This window comes from Pseudophryne corroboree, chromosome 3 (assembly GCF_028390025.1).
Source record: "Pseudophryne corroboree isolate aPseCor3 chromosome 3, aPseCor3.hap2, whole genome shotgun sequence".
In the NCBI taxonomy this organism is placed as follows: domain Eukaryota; kingdom Metazoa; phylum Chordata; class Amphibia; order Anura; family Myobatrachidae; genus Pseudophryne; species Pseudophryne corroboree.
This window is the reverse complement of record NC_086446.1, coordinates 625,551,197-625,573,173: the sequence shown is the minus strand read 5'-3', so window position 1 is coordinate 625,573,173 and position 21,977 is coordinate 625,551,197. Positions and strand designations below refer to the sequence as shown.

Sequence of the window (21,977 nt, the reverse complement as noted above, 5' to 3'; positions counted from 1 at the left end):
TGTATGCAAGAAACGTCAGTGGCGCCCCCCACCCCATGTAAGATAGGGGCAGTGCGCGCCATAGTCGCGCGCAAAATTTATAGGGGCGTGGCTTCACGGTGAAGGGGCGTGGCCACAAAATAATAGCAATTCATACTACGGTGCACAGTAGTCTACATTATTCAAATTACGCTGCACAGTAGCGCCACTACACCAGGTTGAGCCCCTTTTATACATTACAGCAGACAGCGTCCCCCTTTTTACACATTACAGCAGACAGTCTCCCTTTTAATACATTGCGGCAGCCAGTCTCCCTTTTTACACATTGCGGCAGACAGCGTCCCCTTTTTAACACACTAAAGCAGACAGCGTACCCTTTTTTAACATTACGGCAGACAGTGTCCCCTTTTTACACATTACAGCAGACAGTGTCCCCGTTTTTACACATTACGGCAGATGGTGTCCCCCTTTATACACATTGCGGCAGTCAGTCCCCCTTTTTACACATTGCGGCAGCCAGTCCCCATTTTTACACATTACGGCAGCCAGTCCCCCTTTTTACACATTGCGGCAGCCAGTCCCCCATTTTTACACATTACGGCAGCCAGGCCCCCTTTTTACACATTGCGGAAGCCAGTCCCCATTTTTACACATTACGGCAGCCAGGCCCCATTTTTACACATTGCGGCAGCCAGGCCCCCTTTTTACACATTGCGGCAGCCAGTCCCCATTTTTACACATTACGGCAGCCAGGCCCCCTTTTTACACATTGCGGCAGCCAGGCCCCCTTTTTACACATTGCGGCAGCCAGTCCCCATTTTTACACATTGCGGCAGCCAGTCCCCATTTTTACACATTGCGGCAGCCAGTCCCACTTTTTACACATTGCGGCAGCCAGGCCTCCTTTTTACACATTATGGCAGACGGTGTCCCCCTGAGAGAGAGAGAGAGAGAGAGAGAGAGAGAGGGAGAGAGAGAGAGAAATAGATACTTACCATCTTGCCGCTGACAGGCTCCTCGTGCAGCTCCCTCGGTGCAGGCAGGTGAGAAGGAGGAGAAGGGAGGGGGACTGGAGCCGCAGCAGCGCTATGTAATTGGTAGTAAGCGCAGCTGCAGCATCCCCGTCTCATTCCGTATAGGCTGCCCAGCGCTGCTGTGGATGCTGGGATGGAGGAACCGCATCCCAGCATCCACAGCAGCGCCGGGCAGCCAATACGGAAGGAGAGGGGGATGCTGCAGCGGCGCTTACTACCAATGAAATAGCGTTGCTGCGGCTCCCTGCTCCCCCTCCCTCCTCCTCCTTCTCCGCTGCCCGGCTCTGGTCTCTTCTCCCTCCACAGCGCGGCGCACGGCGCACACAGCAGAGGCGGCATGTAATGAGTCAATTTAACTCATTACATGCCGCTGGCCGTGCACCCTCAGAGCAACAGCGCTGTGTGCCAACACGTAGTTACGGCCCTGGTATAGGACCCCCCAGTAAATCCTGCATTTGCCCCTGGCAATGTGTATGTATGTGCGCTATTTATATTTGTGCAATGTGTGTGTGTGTGTGTGTGTGTGTGTGTGTGTGTGTGTGTGTGTGTGTGTGTGTGTGTGTGTGTGTGCGTGTCTGTATGTATGTATGTATGTATGTATGTATGTGCATATGTGTGCAATGTGTATGTTTGTGTGCTATGTATGTGTGTGTAATGTGTACAGTATGGGTGCGGTATGCTACCATTCGTATAGGTGTTTGCGTTTGCTCCTGGTATTTGACTTTACCTTTGAAATAAGTTGGACATAAGCACTTTGTATGACAATCTGTCAGTAAGATTACAGCTTGCTCACACTTTCTGTTTCTTTGGTGTAGGAAGTCTTCATTCTTCCTTCACACTTCCCCTGTAGTTTCTGTTTCTCTGTTTTATGTTCCTTGACTTTCATTTCTCGCTATACCCCTCCTTCCAGTACTATCCATTAGACTATAAAAGCCAGTGATGTAGTAAGCAGCTAATTCCCAGAGCAGTGAGACGTTATCCTATCATATTACTACAGAGCTGATATTGAGATTGTGGAGACACAGAACTTGACAGAATGAGGTGTAGTAATATAACCAGTTTCCTTTATGTTTTTCTCACATTCTGATCAGCTGTTTTGTTTTAGATTTTATTATTTTGTCTTTAGTTAGTGTTTTAAAAACAACATATATGATGACAGTGATCTGGAAGCAGCGTAGAACTGTTATGATTAATTATGCTTTTAAAAAAAAGTACTTATACTGATTCAGTGTCAGATTTGTCAAAGTTGTTTAGCTGTGTGGTTAAAAAGGGGACATTACTGTATTCCGTGTGTTATTATTTAGCAGCAGTTAGAGAATGGACTGGAACAAAGTTACAGTATTGTAAGAAGCTTGCATGTATGAAGCAGTGAAAAGTGTGGAGAAGTGAGCCAGTAAAGAAGTTGCCCATGGCAACCAATCAGCATTGATGTAAAATGTATAATTTGCATACTATACAATTGTACGGAGCAGCTGATTGTTTGCCATGGGCAACATCTCCACTGGCTTATTTCTCCACTTTTATCACTGCTTTGTACATTTACCAATTGAGTTCCCTTACTAAATTCACCTAACCAGAAAAAAGCATCACATTTTGGGGTTTATTCATGAAGAAGTGAAAGGAGTTGACAAGTGAGCCAGTGGAGATCAGCTGCTATGTATAATGTTATAGAATGCACTTGATAAATGTTACAGTACCTCAAAAGTTGATTGGTTGCCATAAGCAAATTCTCCACTGGCTCACTTCTCCACTTTTTTCACTGCTTCATGAATAGACCACTTAAACTTTTACATATTTTGCACATTTTATACATATTCAGTATTCCACAGATTGCACGGTTTGCGCCCCCTCAGAGTAATATTTTGTGTTTTGTTTGTATACTTATTCTTAAGTATGTTCTGACTTTTGATTACCAAACCTATGCATTTCTTGTTTGTGTATTATTATTATTATTATTATTATTATTATTAGCATCATCTTCATTATCACCATTATTAGAGCTTGGTCAGGCATGATAGGGAATTACATAAGTGGGTAGTGGCCAGGGACGTGGAGGCAGGGGAGGCAGTGCCTCCCCTGTCATTAATAATTAAAATAATATAAAGAAGATACTTATGACACATATTCTGTATCATAAGTATCGTCTTAATATTAATCTAATCATTGTTATTCCATAAATTAGTTTGGGAGGCACTGATAGCAGTGCCTCCCATAGACAATGAGAACAGGATAGAGGGGCGGGGCGGGGCTAAGCTCTGGGCTGTAACAGGTCATTGAAAAAAAGGGAAGAAAGCGGCACTTTAACAAGTGCCTCGTTGACATGGACGGGCTTTCAGCACATATCAAAGCCCGCCCCTGTCAGTAAGGCACAAGTGATTGTACAGCGGATCCAGTGCTGGATACGCTGATCCAATCAGCCGTAAGTGGCGGCAGGACAAGGCCCTCAGATCTGCCTATGTCTGCTATAAGCTCCCCCCTACTCATTCCCCTGGCCTGCTGCTGCTGGGAGCCTGACGGTCGCTTCCGTTCTCCTCCGTTACCCCGCCGCTAGCAGCAGCAGAAGCTAATCTGCGGGGCCAGCATGGAGGCGGCAGCGGGAGGTAGACCATCTGCGGGGCCAGCACGGAGGTGGCGGCGGGGGGGAAGACCATCTGCGGGGCCAACGCGGCGGGGGGAAGACCATCTGCGGGGCCAGCACGGTGGCGGGGGGAAGACCATCTGTGGGGCCAGCACGGAGGCGGCATCAGGGGGAAGACCATCTGCGAGGCCAGCATGGAGGCGGCGGGGGGAAGTCCAGAGAATAGTGCAGTGGAAGCCAGCGCTATCCTCCTCCACGGCAAGCATGAACCCTCTCCTGGTGCCCATGTGTCGGGACCACACACCGCAAGGAGCTGCATGCTGAACGCCATCTCCACAACAAGTACTAAGAGGTTAGAGGCTACAGGGAGGGGGGAAGGGATTAGACTATGGCTGGAGGTTAGGGTAATGTTATGGGGGGAGGTTAGGGGCTATGGGGAGGTTAGGGTTATGTTATGGGGGGAGATTAGCAGCTACGGGGGGTTACTGGAGTACTCAAGGGTCTATTTACTAAGCTTTGGATGGAGATAAAGCAGACGGAGATAAAGTACCAGCCAACCAGCTCCTAACTGTCATTTTTCAAACCCAGTCTGTGACATGACAGTTAGGAGTTGATTGGCTGGTACTTTATCTCCGTCCACTTCATCTCCATCCCAGGCTTAGTAAATAGACCCCTCAGTGCCTCCCCAGCCATTGACCTCACCGCACGCCACTGGTAGTGGCATCAGGGATAGGTTGTTAGAATCTGAAAGGATGAGAAGTAGAGGAAAGTATTGTGATATGAGACTGGAGATGTATGAATGGGTGTTGTTGATGACTTTGTACATAAGAGTAATTTGAATTGGAATCAGGAGGACTGTTTGGAAACTCACCAAGCTGATGGATTTCTAAGCAACCGGTCTAGTTTACCACAGCTTAGTCCAAAGACACATAGGGGAGGTATACAATTAGCCCTGATGCCATTTCGGCTAATCAAAATGGCTCCATATTGCGATTAATGACCAACGGTGATTATCATGGTGTCCAAATAGAGGTTGTTTTGATCAACCGAAATTGCACCCATGATCATGTGAAAACACATGGGATCAGGGATAAGACACCCATAGAGTGGGGATAGATCCTGTGGCAATCACAGCGAGTCACCGAGCCCGCAGCGAGCACAGCCAGCTCTTTGGTGTGAAATCAGACCTCAGAACAACTGTGTCATTTACCAACAGTATCCACAAATACTGTATCTGATTCTTTATATTTGTGAGAATAAGAAACAGTGTAGGTGCTGTCCACATGCCACCACATCTTTACTACTAGTAGCCATGTGTAGCTTAACTGAAAGACTGTAGGTGCTGAGGCATTTCACGGCCATAACCACTCTCTTTCCTATTTTCCCCCATTCCAACTTCCATCCTTTTTCCATTGTTGAGCGATTTTTTGCTATTAGAAATGTCTTGGAAAAGTGCTGGGTGTTCCTGGGTGGTAACTGGGTGGTGGCTAAACAGATGCATGGAGATGGTGCTTCTTATAGGCATGTTATGGGAATGTCACGAGCATGCTGCTGAAGTGTTTGCATACACAGATGCTCAATTGCTCACATTGGAGACCATACTTTGTCAAAAAACCTGCATCTGTTATAGGGCTGGTACAAGTTTCAATGTTGCAACTAACTGTGGCATCTAAAGACATACCAAATTTACTAAAGTTTGATTTTGGTGATTCAAGGGATTTGACATTCTGTTTCAATTTGATTTCCATTCGATTTAGGTTGAACAGATTTAATAAAGCCCAAATCGAATGTCAAATCGATTCTAAAGACATATTCAACTCATATCCCAATAGAAATTGAATTTCTGAATAACAATATTTTCCCATAGAACAACATGAAATCCCCAAATTTACTAAAGTTCGATATGAAATCGACCTCAAAATCGAACCTCAAATCTCCAAATGTTTAGAATGATCTTAGACATTTGATTTTGGCTTCTAAACCCATTATAAAGATAGGAAATTGATAGTGATGACTTTTTAGTGTGGAAGTAGCAAAAAGGATACCCAAGGCGATGGTATGTTGTGCACCTACCTACACAATGCAAAACATTACCTGACTGAGAAAACCCCGGAGGTTTAATCTGAGCACTATCAGCAGCCTCATAAATTGAATAGAGCACATTTTTATACTTATTGGTATAAAAAAAACACAATTTTTATTATGCAATAGATTGCACCAGAGCACATTATTGGGCAATTTTGCTGAAAAATACATTAAAATTTACTAAAAACATGTGTGAAGTAACTGCTTATCCTGATTCATCCCATGATGACTACATCCTCAAAACTTCATCCCTGTCTGTCAAAAATCTTGTTGGACAAATGCCAGAGGGATGGTTGTTGTATAAGATACTAGCATGTGTTAGTAAATCATCTAATTAAAAGGCACATATTGCAAACCAATCTATGAGAGAATGCATCTTTTTTAAATAAAAAATTATTCAAAATGCATATTTTTATTATTTTGCAAAATAATCGACATTGTGCTCTGCTGCCATCATTTGCATAATCGTGCAAAAAATAAAAACACCAAAAAACACCTTAATTGTGTGTTCATGTTTAAAACAGTGTAAAGAGAGAGATGTCCCTTTAATTTGTGTGCATGTGATACATTTAGACCAATAGGAAGCAATCAGGATGTTCTACAGTATTTGATTTTACATTTAATTTTGCTGGGGATTTCAATGGGGATTTGAGATTCGATTTAGGAAGGGATTTCATACATTCAATTCTAAACCACTTCCAAACATGAATCAACATTGAATTCGATTTGAAAATTGAATGCAAATTCGATTTTTAGTAAATAATGCAAATTTCAAAAAGTTTAGAAACACCAAAATGAATCGATTTCAATTGATTTGGAAGATTCATAAATATACCCCCAGGTGGAAGTACAGCATCTATACAGAGCTGGATTTAGGCCTCATGGGGCACTAGGTAAGATACCGGTTTGGGGCACTCTCCCTCAAACAATCCATAGCACTATACTGTATTTTTGTTACTGATTACAATATTACAGCATTTTTCCTCCTTATAGTAATGCGTCTTATACAGTACATTATGCCACACATCGTAGACATGGAGAGGGAGAGAGAGACAAAGGGGTCAATCCAATTAGCTGTGAAGGGTGCGAAGGTTAAACCAGCGTTTAAACGCCATTGCAACGGCACCCGATCTCGCACCTTCCGTGGGCTCGAATCAGTCACAATTCGCATAAAAGTGCTCTGATCTCTATGAGGTAACAAGCCTTTTTGTGCGAATTCGGCCCGCTGAGCATGGAGATTAAGAAATGGGGAGAGACATGGAGAGGGAGAGACAGAGAGTCGAAGAGAGACATGGAGAGGACATAGAGAGTCATGTAGAGGGAGAGAGACAAGGAGAGAGACATGGAGTGGGAGAGACAGAGATAGACATGGAGAGAGAGAGAGAGAGAGAGAGAGAGAGAGACAGACATAGGGTGCACCTGATCATTGGGGGTGCAATCACGGGGGGGGGGGGGGTCATGAGGAGTGAGGCAGACATCCCTGAAATGCATACCCTCCAACATTTTACACATACTGATCTGTAATGATTAGGAAAGAGGCGTGACCACGTGAAAAGGGGCGTGGCCACTCCCTTTTCCTATACTTTCAATGAAAGTTTGGAGAGCCAAAAATTGGTACATACCATAAAAAAATGGTACTGTACCTGCCAAAGTGGTACAGTTGGAGGGTATGGAAATGCAGCAGACAGCAGGGGTGCTCCAGCATAATGGTGACAGGCAGGCAGTAGGGGTGAAATACAGCCGCTGTCCTCAGGGGTAGTAGCAGTATGCAGCAGGGCAGGCTCCTGTGCTGTGTTCAGCACTCGATTCATTTAGACTTTGGTGGTCATTCCTAGTTGTTCGCTCGTTGCAGATTTTCGCTATACAGCGATCAGGCAAAAATCTGCATTTCTGCGCATGGGCCGCAGTGCGCACATGCAAAGTACTTTTACTCAAAACTATGCAATTTTACACAGGTCCGAGCGACTCTTTTCAGTCGCACTGCTGATCGGTGAGTGATTGACAGGAAGTGGGTGTTTCTGGTAACTTGGCGTTTTCCGGGAGTGTGCTAAAAAACGCAGTCATGTCAGGTAAAAACGCAGGCGTGCCTGGGGAAACGGGGGAGTGGCTGGCCGAACGCAGGGCGTGTTTGTGACGTCGAACCAGGAACCACACAGTCTGCAGTGATCGCAATCTAGGAGTAGGTCTGGAGCTACTCAGAAACTGCAGGGAAGTATTTAATAGCAGAACTGCTAACCTTTTGTTCGCACTTCTGCTAAGCTAAGATACACTCCCAGAGGGCGGCGGCCCAGCGTGTGCATTGCTGCTAAAAGCAGCTAGCGAGCGAACAACTCGGAAAGAGGGCCTTTGTCAGACTTTACAATCAATCTAAAATTCTCACAGCAAAGCACTGATCATCAAACTGTCGAGGATTTTAAAATAATGGATAAATGGAGTTCAGTGCTTGTGGGAGGACAAAGTGCTCCCCCATGATCTGCACACACTGCACCCTATCCTCCCTTGCAGATATTTCCTCAGGGACCCCCGATCAGGTCCAGATTTCAGGGGGCCATACCACGGGCCACTGAGGACCCACCAGGCCCTAGGCAAATGACTAGATTGGCTAGTGGTAAATCCAGCTCTGTATCTACAGTCTCAGTCCCTGCACATTCATTCGCAGGGATGTACACCAGAAAAGGGCTTTATGGTACCATTAGCATAAAGTCATAGATGGGCAACTGCCAAAGACACGTCTGCATCCACCTCTGAATCAAGCCCTTAGTTCCTTATTAAGCTTTGATAGGATCTCATACACTTATGCATTAACAAATGTAATGTTCATTTCCATGAATCGTTTTCCTGCTTATTTAAGCAAAAAGTCCAGTGCTCAGTGTTGGCATGCCAGAAAGTCAATTTCCAGTGTAGTTGCAGGAGGACATTTACAGCACATGCAACAAGTTCACCAGACCACTTTTACACACTTCTGTGGTATATGGCTATAGTATGCTTTGTTGTCGATCCTTTCTAGTAAAACATATATATATGGTTTAATAATAATAATTTTATTTATATAGCGACGAGCGCTCTTTCTCCAACAGGACTCAAGGCACTTTACAGATAACAATGCACATAATAGAGAAGATTTAAGTAAAACAGCAATTGACAAGCCACAAATACATAAAAGAAAACCTTGAGCATACATAAGCATAATGCAGAAATTGGTGTAGGCATTTTGGGTAAAGGGTATATGCTCAGGGTGTCATGCTCGTTGCCAGGGGTTTCATCAGACTTACCGACTTCTGGGCTGCTCTCTCCGGGAGAGAGCAGCCCGTCGGCTCAACAGGGGGGGGCTGGATGCCAGATGACGTGCAAGGGGGGCGGATCGGAGGCGGAACGGGGCGTGGCTTCGGAATCACGTCATTTAAGCCACGCCCCCCGCTGTGTAATGCCGCGATTACCGGCATTATACAGCAGGGGGCGTGGTTACGATGACGCGATTCAACAAGAATCGCGTCATCGCCTGCCCGGACCGCCCACTTTACTCGTTAAGTGGGCGGCGGGCAGGGGGTGACCCCCGTAAATCGGGAGACTTGCCTGCTCTTCCGGGGGGCCGGGAGGGTCACCCGTTTTTCGGGAGCCTCCCGGCCATTCCGGGAGGGTAGGCAAGTATGGGTTTCATGCAGTAGGTGTTATGCTTGTTGCCAGAGGTATCATGTGCTGGGTTTTACATACCCTCCAACTGTACCTTTTTAATAGGTACAGTACCTTTTTTTCATGGTCTGTACCGATTTTTGGCTCTTCAAACTTCCATTGAAAGTATAGGAAAAGGGGCGTGGCCACGCCCCTTTACCAGCGGCCACGCCCCCTTTTCGGGTTTGTACCGATTTTTCAGTGTAAAATGTTGGAGGGTATGGTTTTAAGCTTGTTGCCAGGGTGTCATGCTCATTGCTAGGGGGTAATGCTTGTTGCCAGGGATTTCAGGAGCTGGGTGTTGTGCTTGTAACCAGGAGGTAATGCTTGTTGCTAGGGCTGTGCCCCCAGTGCCCCATATGCCCCCCCCAGTGCCAGCTACACACATACCCTCAGTGACAGGTACACATATTCCCCAGTGCCAGGTACACATATACCCCTAGTGCCAAATATGCCCCCCACGTGCCAGCTACACATATACCCTCAGTGCCAAATATGCCCCCCCCCCAGTGCCAGGTACACATATACCCCCAGTGCCAAACATGCCCCCCCCCAGTGCCAGGTACAGATATACCCCAGTGCCAAATATGCCCCCCCAGTGCCAGGTACACATATACCCCCATTGCCAACCATGCCCCCCCCAGTGTCAGGTTCAGATATACCCCCCAGTGCCATATATGCCCTCCCAGTGTCAGGTAGACATAAACCCGCCAGTGCCAAATATGCCCCCCCAGTGCCAGGTACACACCCCTCCCCATCCCAGGGCTCCCCCGCTGATGTGTGTTTTCAGAAGGAGCCGGAGGGCACAGTGCGCGCCTCTCCTGTGTATCCCTCTTGTGTCTCCAGTGGCGTGTCTGTCAAATGAAGTGCTGGTTCGTGAGCCAATTAGAGCTCACGAACCGGCACTTCAGTTAACAGACACGCCGCTGCTGCGGAGACCCAGGAGGGACACACAGGTGAGGCGCACACTGTGCCCTCCATGTCCTTCCCAAAACAATCAATGGCGGCGGCGCCCCTGCAGCCCTGCGCCTCCAAACGATCGCAGTGGCTGTGGGTCCCTAGTTACGTCACTGTGAGCACTGTGTATTGTGTGTATAAGGGCTGTGTGTATAATATATGTGAGTGCTGTGTACAGTGTGTATAAGGGCTGTGTGTACAGCGTGTATAGTATATGTGGGCGCTGTGTATAGTGTGTATAATGGGCTGTGTGTACAGTGTGTATAGTATATGTAGGTGCTGTGTATAGTGTGTATAAGGGCTGTGTGTACAGCGTGTATATTGTATGTAGGTGCTGTGTATAGTGTGTTTAAGGGCTGTGTGTACAGCGTATATAGTATATGTGGGCATTGTGTAGTATACAGGGTTATCTGTACAGTGTGTATATACAGGTGCTGTGTGTACTATAGTAAATATATAGGCATTGTGTGGTATAAAGGGTTATGTGTACAGTGCGTGTATATAGGTACTATATAGTGTAGTATACAGGTGCTGTACAGTGTAGTATACAGTGGTATATTATACTGTATATGTGTGTGCGCTGTTTAGTATATAGTAGTGTATATGTGTTTGGTGTGTTTTATATAGGGGTGTATATAGCCACTGTTAATAAAGGTGTATACACTGTCCGATATCTAATCAGGGGGGTGAGATAGGAATCGGTGGAGGTGGGCCGGGGATGAGTAGTTCTGGCCACATCATCGCTCCCTGCTGCCCCCCCACAGCCCGGCCTCCGATCCCGGCCACTACACAGGACAGTGACGATCCTGCGGCCTAGCTGCCCCCAGTATCTCTCGGCACTCACCGCTTCCACCGCCTGCTGCAGGATGGACGTCAGCTTGGAGATAATCTTCTCCCTCTGCTGCAGCAGCTTCTCCCGGGAGGGCCTGGAGAAATCCGAGATCTGCTGCCGCCGCCGCTCCAGCGCTCGCAGACCGGGGGCCGGAGACTCCGCTGCGCCGCGCTCTACTGGCCTTGCTGCTCCTGCGTGTCACCAGCTGCTCACAGCACTCCTTGCCGGGGACCGGAGACTCCGCTGCGCCATGCCCTGCTGGCCCCGCCGCTCCAGGATGTCACCGGCTGCTCACAGCGCTGTCAGCCCAGGGGCCGAAGACTCTGGTGCGCCGGGCTCTGCTGGCCTCGCCACTCCTGCGTGTCATCAGCTGCTCACAGCGCTCCTAGTCAGGGGCCGGAGACTCCGTGCGCCGTGCTCTGCTGGCCCCGCCGCTCCGGCGTGTCACCAGATGCTCACAGCGCTGCCAGACCGGGGGCCGGAGACAACACCGGAGATGGGGCGGGTGCGGTGGTCGGGAGGCACAGTGGATGGGGCAGTAGCAGGTGGGGGATTGAATCCATAGGCGCTGCGGGTGGTGGAGTGGCGGGTGCGGGAGGGTCGGGTGCATCAACTACTCACCAGACAGTAAAATCATCATGGCCTGCATCCAGCCATCTCTCCTATACATTTGAGCAGATTTGTGATCTGTGACAATTGTAACTCCACCCAGCATTAGTCACACAGGCACAGAGTCACAGATCTGGGCTATTATATAGGAGATATATGTTAAAAAAAAAATTCTAAGCAGGACCTGCAATGCTGCCTCATGCTTGTGTGTGGGAAGGAGGGGGGGCTGCACTGACAACTGGGGAAGGGCCCCGCTGTGTTAAGTGATCCAGGCCCCCCAAAGCCTTATTCTAGCCTGGGGTTACACTGTAGGAGGTGAGTCATACAAGGGCCCAATGCATACATAGGAAAACTGACACTTGTGTTGTAGTAGTAGTAGTAGTAGTAGTAGTATGATCTATAGAGATCAGTGGGTTCGGTTCCCTGCTGCATCAGTGCAGTCACAGTGGTATCCTCTGCTGTCATATATCCAGTGCTGCTGTATAAGTCCAGTCCTTTGCAGTGGTGCTGTGTTGTCCTGCATCAGTCCAGTGGTGGTGTCCCTGTGCTGCTGTATATGTCCAGTGGTACTGCCGTATAACTCCAGTGGTACTGCATCAGTCCAGCGGTGGTGTCTTGTGCTGCAATAAGTCCGGTGGTGGTGTCCTGTGCTCAGGGCCGTTTCTAGACAATTTGGCTCCCAGTGCGAGATTTCAAAATGCGCCCCCCCCCCCCTATTGCTATAAAAAAAAATTGCGTGCCCCCCCCTCCCCCCCGATATAGCCAGAAAAATAGCATGTGCGCGCCGAAGGCGCGCGCGCTCCCGACAAGGCTGTGTGGCCTGATTGAAATGGGCGTGGTCTCATTACAGTGGGCGTGGCCTCGTCTGATATCACACCCACCACAGGGGGAAAAAATAAAAATAAAAAAGTCCCCTTTTTACACATTACACCAGGCAAGTGTCCCCATATTACACAGCGCGGCAGGCAGGTGTCCCCATTTTACAAAGTGCGGCAGGCAGGTGTCCCCATTTTACAAAGTGCGGCAGGCAGGTGTCCCCATTTTACACAGTACGCAGGCAGATATCCCCATTTTACACAGTACGCAGGCAGGTGTCCCCATTTTACACAGTACGCAGGCAGGTGTCCCCATTTTCCACAGTACGCTGGCAGGTGTCCCCATTTTACACAGTACGCAGGCACGTGCCCCCATTTTACACAGTACGCAGGCACGTGCCCCCATTTTACACAGTGCGGCAGGTATCCCCATTTTACACAGTGCGGCAGGTGCCCCCATTTTACACAGTGCGGCCGGTGCCCCTATTTTACACAGTGCGGCAGGTGCCCCCATTTTACACAGTGCGGCAGGTATCCCCATTTTACACAGTGCGGCAGGTGCCCCCATTTTACACAGTGCGGCAGGTGTCTTCATTTTACACAGTGCGTAAGGTATCCCCATTTACACAGTGCGGAAGGTGCCCCCATTTTACACAGTGCGGCAGGTGCCCCCATTTTACACAGTGCGACAGGTGCCCCCATTTTACACAGTGCGGCAGGTGTCCCCATTTTACACAGTGCGGCAGGTATCCCCATTTACACAGTGCGGCAGGTGCCCCCATTTTACACAGTGCGGCAGGTGCCCCCATTTTACACAGTGCGGCAGGTGTCCCCATTTTACACAGTGCGGCAGGTATCCCCATTTACACAGTGCGGCAGGTGCCCCCATTTTACACAGTGCGGCAGGTGCCCCCATTTTACACAGTGCGGCAGGTATCCCCATTTTACACAGTGCGGCAGGTATCCCCATTTTACACAGTGCGGCAGGTGTCAAGGGGGGGGGGAAGAGAGAGAGAGAGAGAGAGAGAGAGAGAAAGAAAGAAAGAAAGAAAATACTTACAACTTGCCGCTCTTCGGGTCCCGCGCGCCGGCCGCCTCCTCTGTAGATGGTTATCTCCAGTCCTCCTCTCCTCCCTCTCTCCCCCCCCCCCGTGCGCTCCTGCTCTGGGGGCGGGGCTTCGCGAAATGACGCGTTTGCGTCGTGACGTCACAACGCAAACGCGTCGTTCCGCGAAGCGCCGCCCCCCGAGCAGGAGCGCTCGGGGGGAGAGAGAGGGAGGAGAGCCGTGGTCACAAAGTGCCGCGGCGGGCGCCCCGTGCGGTTGCACGGCTCGCCCGCCGCTAGAAACGGCACTGCCTGTGCTGTATATCATTTACTCCAAATAAAAGGGTTATATACATTACTTATATTATTATCCAAATAATTTTTACAGGGTTTGCCCTGTGTGGTGTAGGGGTACACTCGCCCAGTGCCGTAACTAGACATTGTAGCGCTGTGTGCAAGAAACAGCATTGGCGCCCCCCCCCCCCCAATATAAAATATAGGGCCAGTGCATGCCTTCCTTGAATGCTCTTGTCAGATCCTTTCTGGTCAGGAGGTGAGTGGGGGAATCAGCAGACTCGGGGATAGGGTTTGCTTCTGGTGTCGAAGTTTATGGTCCAGTCCTCTCGTCCAGGACCCACCCTGACGTATAAGGACTCACACTTCTGCAATCCGGATTCAGGATGGTGCAATTTAATTTGAGGAATTTGATTTTAAAATCTGGGGCAGTGGGAGACTCCACCATGAACTAAGAGTCTGCCCCAGAAGATGGGAGGTAGGCAACTATGGCCCAGCTGTTCATACATATATACACACTGTACACAAATACATATACACTATACACTGTATATACACTATACACTGTACATGCATATACACTGTACATATATATACACTGTACAAACATACATACATACTGTACACGCATACATATAAACTGTACACACATATACACTGTACATACATAGACAATGTACTTATACATACACCCTGTACACACATACATATATACTGTATATACACTATGCATACATACAGACTGTACACACATACATACATATACACTGTACACAGATACACTGTACTTACATACATACACACTATACACACACACTGTACACACATACATACATATACACTGTACTTGCATACATACACCGTACACACATACATATACACTGCTCTTACACACACACACAAATACATATACACTGTACTTACATACATACATATGCACACTGTACTTACATACATATTACACTGTACACACACATACATACATATACACTGTACTTACATACATACATATTACACTGTACACACATACATACATACATACATACATACATACATATACACTGTACCTACATACATACATATTACACTGTACACACACACACATACATACATACATACATACATACATATACACTGTACTTACATACATACATATACACTGTACTTACATACATACATACATATTACACTGTACTTACATACTATACATACATATGCACCCTGTACTTACATACATATTACACTGTACACACACATACATACATACATACATACATACATACATATACACTGTACTTACATACATACATATACACTGTACTTACATACATACATATTACACTGTACTTACATACTATACATACATATGCACCCTGTACTTACATACATATTACACTGTACACACACATACATACATACATACATACATATACACTGTACTTACATACATACATATACACTGTACTTACATACATACATACATATTACACTGTACTTACATACTATACATACATATGCACCCTGTACTTACATACATATTACACTGTACACATACATACATACATACATACATACATACATACATACACACTGTACTTACTTACATACATACTGTACATACATACATACATACATACATATTACACTGTACTTACATACATACATATTACACTGTACACACACACATACATACATATACACTGTACTTACACACACACATACACTGTATACACATATATACACACTGTACACACATACATAAATACACACTGACTGTACACATACATATACACTGTACATACATAGACAATGTACAGTACTTACATACACACATATACAGTACTCTGTACATACATAAATAGCACCATAGAACTGTAGCACCATAGATACATTGCCACTCTCTCCTCCCTGCCTCTTCCCCCGGAGCCCCGAGCAGCCGTGCACCTCAGCCGACAATGAGCCCTGCTGGACATAAATTACCTTACTCTGGGGACCAATCAGAGGATACTCCGGGACCTGCAGCCAGCTAAGGGACAAACATAACTATCCCTTGTAACAAACACTCGTCTCGCACAGCCCCGTCCCCGGCCTCCTGATGCTGCCTTGCAGGCAAGTTACTGAAGCCGCGGCCCGCGAGCAGTGAGCTGAGCACCGCTGGTAACACTCATCTGAGCAGATGCCGGCAAAGAGACATGGCAGCGGCTGCGCCCTCAGCGCATTTGCGCTGTGGGCAACGCACCGTTTGCCCATAGGTAGTTATGGCTCTGCACTCGCCTGTGCTGCAAAATATTATAATAGGTCCAAATAAAAGGGATATTATTATCCAAATTTATTTTACAGGCTTTGTCGTGTGTGTGTGTGTGTGTGTGTGTGTGTGTGGTTTAGGGGTACGCTCTCCTGTGCCACCAATATTGTGCATGTATTACATCTGGGCAAATTCCAGCACTTCCCATGTTGTTTGTGCCGCACACTTGTGTCGCTTAACTTAGTCATACAGCTACATCATTGCATCTCTTTTTCTTCTTGGCATGATGTGCTGTTTGGGGCCTAGTTTTTTTAAGTGCCATCCTGTCTGCAACTGCAGTGCCACTCCTAGATGGGCCAGGTGTTTGTGCCGCACACTTGTGTCACTTAGCTTGGTCATACAGCTACCTCATTGCACCTCTTTTTCTTCTTTGCATGATGTGCTGTTTGGGGACTATTTTTTTTTATCTGCCATCCTCTCTGACACTGCATTGCCACTCCTAGATGGGCCAGGTGTTTGTGTCGCACACTTGTGTCGCCTAGCTTAGTCATACAGCTACCTCGTGCAGCTTTTAAGCCTAAAAACAATATTGTAAGGTGTGAGGTGTTCAGAATAGACTGGAAATGAGCGGAATTTAATGTTATTGAGGTTAATAATACCGTAGGATCAAAATTACCCCAAATTCTGTGATTTTAGCTGTTTTTAGGTTTTTTTTCAAAAATCATCCAGATACAAAACTCCAAAGGGTGGTTTTGGCAAAACTAATCCAGATCCAAAACACAAGGATGGAACTAGAACCAAAACCAAAACACAAAACATGAAAAGTGCCTCTCTAATGATATACTGTACTCTGTATGGAAAGTGTTATGAGCCACGGCAGTGGATCATTCCTGTTTTGAATTTTGCTCATGTATTTTATGTTATATTTCTGTTTGCATGCCAGGATTTCTCATGTACTTGTTTAGAGTACTGTTGTTGGCCGCCTGTGGTGAGTCTGTGTAATTGCAGCCTGTTTCCTATGTGTTCAGCCTCACCTGTCAGGTAATTAGGTCATTATGTGGTGAATCTGTGTACTGCAGTCTGTCTCTTGTGCGTGTAGTCTCACCTGCCAGTAATTAGGACATTACCTTGTGCCTGGCTTACAGCTATCCTGATTGGGGCATGCTTACTTTATTACTGAGCTTGCACTGCATCCAGGGCTGGTGATAGAAGTAGATTATTGTACCTGTATGTTCCTGGTTAGCTTCCTGCAAACCTGTTCCTGATCGTGTCCAGTCAAGAGTCCTGTTTGGTTTCCAGCTCTGTCAGCCAGTCCTTGGAACTCTCCTGTGTCGTTCCCTTGTGGTATCGTGAGTCTGCAGCTCTGCCGCATTCTGCGTCAAAGGCCGCATCGTTATTACCTTTCTGTTGTGTTGTGACCTGAAGACTTTGACTGATTGATTATTGACCAGATCTTGCCAGCCGGTGTTCAGGTTTTCCTGGAGTATCCACACTAACAGTTCTTTATTTATATTTATATCTTTAACATACCTGAGCATTGTTGCTCTCACTGTTTATTTGCTTATAACATCTAAAACCATTGTTGGTCTCATTTTCACTCGTGCATTGGTGTTGCAGGGTTAGTTAGGTTCCCCCTTACTCACTCGCAGTCTTGGGTGGTGCCTTGTCACTTTATAAGACCGGGGGGCATCGGAGTTTCAGCGGACCTAATTCACCAATTCAAATGTGGTTGCCATGGGCACAAGAACTTTAGCACCGCAGGCACCATCTGACCACTTAGAGGGGTAACGGAGTCAGGGGTAGAGCACCAGTTGCTGCTGACATCAAACCTATCTGCAGCTTTACTGGTGAGTACTGGAACTTCCCAGCTGCCGCATACTCCCCTGAGTTCCAGGTACTCAACTTGTAACAGAAAGAGCCACATCAAGAACATCCTGCCTGAGGAGGAACCATCCGAGGCCACTATCTAGGGTGCACTGCGTAGGTCACACTGGAAGGGTGTGCAAACAGTGAAGTACATATTACAGGAATAGCACACAGTGGGGTGGAGGAGAGAAAAAAAAACACATTATAAGAACACATTTGCAGGTAACTAGTGGAAGTAGAAAAATTAGGAACATTATTTTGATAAAATTAACAAAAAGTTCGGACTCATGGGAACAAAATGGGTAGGTATGAGAATGTGGGTAGCACACTGAAGTCTTATGGAAATGCTGCTGCTAAGTCTGCTCTTGGTGCTCTCCCCCATACCCCCCTGCTTATCTTGAGGTGTAGAACTGGTGGCAAACCTCATGTTCTCATCCAGAAGGGTCCATGGCAGAGGTGCAGAGAGGCTACATGATGACTCTGAGTTTTGTGGTTGTAACGCAGCCCTTCTGTAGTAATGTTGGTTTGTTTGCCTACTGTTTTCCTTCGGTTTAACGCAGGTATAACTACTATTGATTTTAAGCTGCCACTTTATAACTAGCCACTTCATAAACTAGGCACTGTAGCGTCCTAACCTATACTGAATAAATAGGACTACTGAAACATGTGTTCATCCTGATTACAACCCCCACACAGCAACCCTCCACCTGCAATAGTGATCTGGATAGGTTTACCTAGTAATACTTCCTTAACAGCAGTTTAAATATTTTGCAATAATGATGCTCATGTAAAGCTCAGAGCCTTGGCTACTTTAATTTACATGTTTAGAAATGAAGTATAAAAAAAGTATTTTTATCCAAAACCATTTGGAACTTGCACTACTAAAGTTTTGGATAGATGTTGTAACTTTCAACTACATCAGCAATATACAGTATGTGGAGAGCTGAATCTGTCAAAGAAAAATTATTCTCTTCAAAACGAGCTTTGAGAATATATTGAACATTTTCATCAAAGGACTTAATAATCAGCAATTTTGTGTACCGAACTGATATTTGCAGGCACGTGTGTGTTTACCAGTCTACTAATACTAAACATTTATCTTGTTTTCTTACTATAGTGAGATTCCAGAGATCACCCTGAAATCGCGCCTGCTACAGCTAAAATGCCATTTCACTTGGAGGCTTCTGGAAAAGAATATTGATATTGATGAACTAATAAAAAGACTGAACAACCAGTTGACATTTTTGGCCACAAAAAACAAATACATGGTGTACAATCTACTGGCCTACACAATGCACCTTAAAGGCGACTACACAAAATCTATTGCCAATCTAAATGAAGCGGAAGCATTAATTAAAGAGAACAATCCTGATGGGACAGAGAAAAAGTATCTGGTGACATTTGGGGACTACGCCTGGGTTTACTACTACTTAAAGCGTTATGAAGATTCTCAAAACTACATAGACAAGATAAACCAAATTAATAAAGAATTAAAACTTTCCCCAAATGACAGTAAAGACATAGCTGAGATTTATGGGGAACAAGGTTGGTCATTGCTAAAATGTGGTGGCAAATATTATGAAAAAGCTAAAGAATGTTTTGAGAAGGCTCTTGAGCTAGAGCCAGATGATCCTGAGTGGAATTCTGGCTACGCAACAGCAGTTTATCGATTGGAAGGATTCAATGTCAGAAAAAGCACTGCTTCAGAATGCAAATCATTAGAACTGTTGAAACGCGCTGTAGCACTAAATCCAGAGGATTCTGTGGTGAAGGCACTTCTTGCATTGAAGCTACAAGATCTAAACAGAGCTGATGAGGGAAGAAAATATGTTGAAAAAGCTCGAGAACAAGCTCCAAACCTTCCATATGTACTTCGCTATGTGGCAAAGTTTTACCGAAGAGCTGGGCTGGTGGATGAAGCTCTACGTGTCCTAAATGGTGCACTAGATCAAATACCTTCCTCTGGATTTCTACATCACCAAATGGGACTATGTTACAGGCAAAAGGTAATTGATAAAAAGAAGACATTTGGAAAGATGATCCAAAGTAGACAAAGGAACACAGAAGACAATGATGAACTTATCCAAAATGCCATATTTCACTTTGAAAAAGCTCTGGAATGCAAGAAAAGCTTTGTATATGCATACCTTGACCTTGCTAAAATGTACATTCAAGCAATGGAATATAGGAAAGCAGAAGATACATTTGAAAAGGTTTTGTCACTCCCCAATCTTGTAGATGAAGAGAAACAACAGATCCACCTTTCATATGGATGTTTTCAAGAATATAGCAAGAAATCTGAAAGTGAAGCAATAAAACATTATAAAAAAGGCTTCCAGATAATCGATTCAAACTGTTTCAGAGAAAGCTGTGAGAAAGCGTTAAAAAGACTAGCAGAAAGGAAGATTCGGAGTGACCATAGAGATCCTCTGGGGTTTGGTTTGCTTGGATTTGTCTATAAGAATAATGGGAAAACATCAGATGCAATTGAGTGTTATGAAAAAGCTTTGAAATATGATCCTTACAACGAGGAATATCTGAGTGATCTCTGTGAGCTGAAGTTGATGATATAGAAATATGCTGATATACTATAGATTATAAAAAAGATTATTATGGGACTCATTTAGCATTAGGAACATAGCCAGCTACAGGGTGTAAATTCACAAAAGGAGAAACCATGCTGCAATTTAAGTTTGTACATACAATCTTTTTGCATGCCTGGAAAATACTGATAGCATGCAACACATAATTGCTGGAAAACTGTAATGTACAGTACAATACTATTTAGAGCGGAGTTAGAATACAACCACCACCCAACTGTGAAATTTTTTACCGATTTTAATCTTAACTCCCATTCTGTCTAGCATTGTTTTGCCATGGTGCAAAATTGCACATTCACACTTGGATTTATTCCTGACTCAAAATTAGGTGCTATATGTATAAATTACATTTAGAGCTGATTTACAGTTAGGTGCATATGGTATAATTAGAAGTCCAGCACACCACGTTGTCCTGCACAGGGTAGAAGTACATACATTTGGGAACAGGACATATTGCACTTACCAACTTTATCATTTCAAACTGGTGAGATATCTTGGTGGGTGTATGATCACTGTAGAGGTCGAGGCTGGGTGTCTTGTGTGAGATTCTCTGAGAATTTCATTATTTCACTAAGTAGTGGGCAGGATGTGGGTGAGTGACCTACTGTCCAAAATTCCAGAAGCATTCTGAGAGAGTAGGCATGTATGGGGCAAATGCTGCATCCTTTGTATGCTGCACACACATATATCAGTCTGCTTTATGATTGCGCTGAATTTTAGATTAGGGCTAAGGCACACTCCCTCTGACAACTATAAGCAAGGTTATGTATTTTGTATTTTAGATTTCACATTCTGCAACATAGAATAGTTGTGTTACCAGTGGGCGCCCGGCTCTCTCTCCACAGCGGAAGCCGGAGGCCGGAGCTCACTACTGATCTCCGGCTTCCAGCTCTGTCAGTGTTTGCTATGGGAGAGACGTCATTACATCTCTCCCATAGTGTCGAGGAGCGGACGCCAGAGGACTGCTGCGGTCAGACTCGGGAGTGGGGCTTGGAGAGTATGGTGGGTTTTTTTTTTAGCTATGTGTGAGTTATTAACGGTGCTTCTACTGGGGCAAACTGTAAGGGTGCAAACTACAAGGGGGCTAACTACAAGGGGGCTAACTACTAACTACAAGGGGGCAAGCTACGGGGGGAAAACTACAGGGGGCATTACTACTGGGGTCATAACTACAGGGGCATTTCTACTTGGGGCAAACTCCAGGGGGGCTAAACTACAAGGGGGCAAACTCCAGGGGGGGCTAAACTACTAGGGGCATAACTACAGGGGCATTATTACATGGGGCTAAACTACTGAGGGCATTACTACAAGGGGGCAAACTACTGGGGGCATTACTACAGGGGCATAAGTACATGGGGCAAACTACAGG

The 21,977-nt window shown here is 45.8% G+C and overlaps 1 protein-coding gene across 1 annotated transcript; it reads left to right on the top strand.

Moving 5' to 3' along the window:
* The first annotated feature begins 1,960 nt into the window (after window positions 1-1,960).
* On the top strand, window positions 1,961-21,748 carry LOC135056466 (interferon-induced protein with tetratricopeptide repeats 5-like). Its single transcript, XM_063961688.1, has 2 exons — window positions 1,961-2,054; window positions 19,126-21,748. Exons 1-2 carry the CDS (start codon window positions 2,050-2,052, stop codon window positions 20,579-20,581), a joined length of 1,461 nt encoding a protein of 486 aa, XP_063817758.1. The 5' UTR covers window positions 1,961-2,049; the 3' UTR covers window positions 20,582-21,748.
* The last annotated feature ends 229 nt before the right edge of the window (window positions 21,749-21,977 follow it).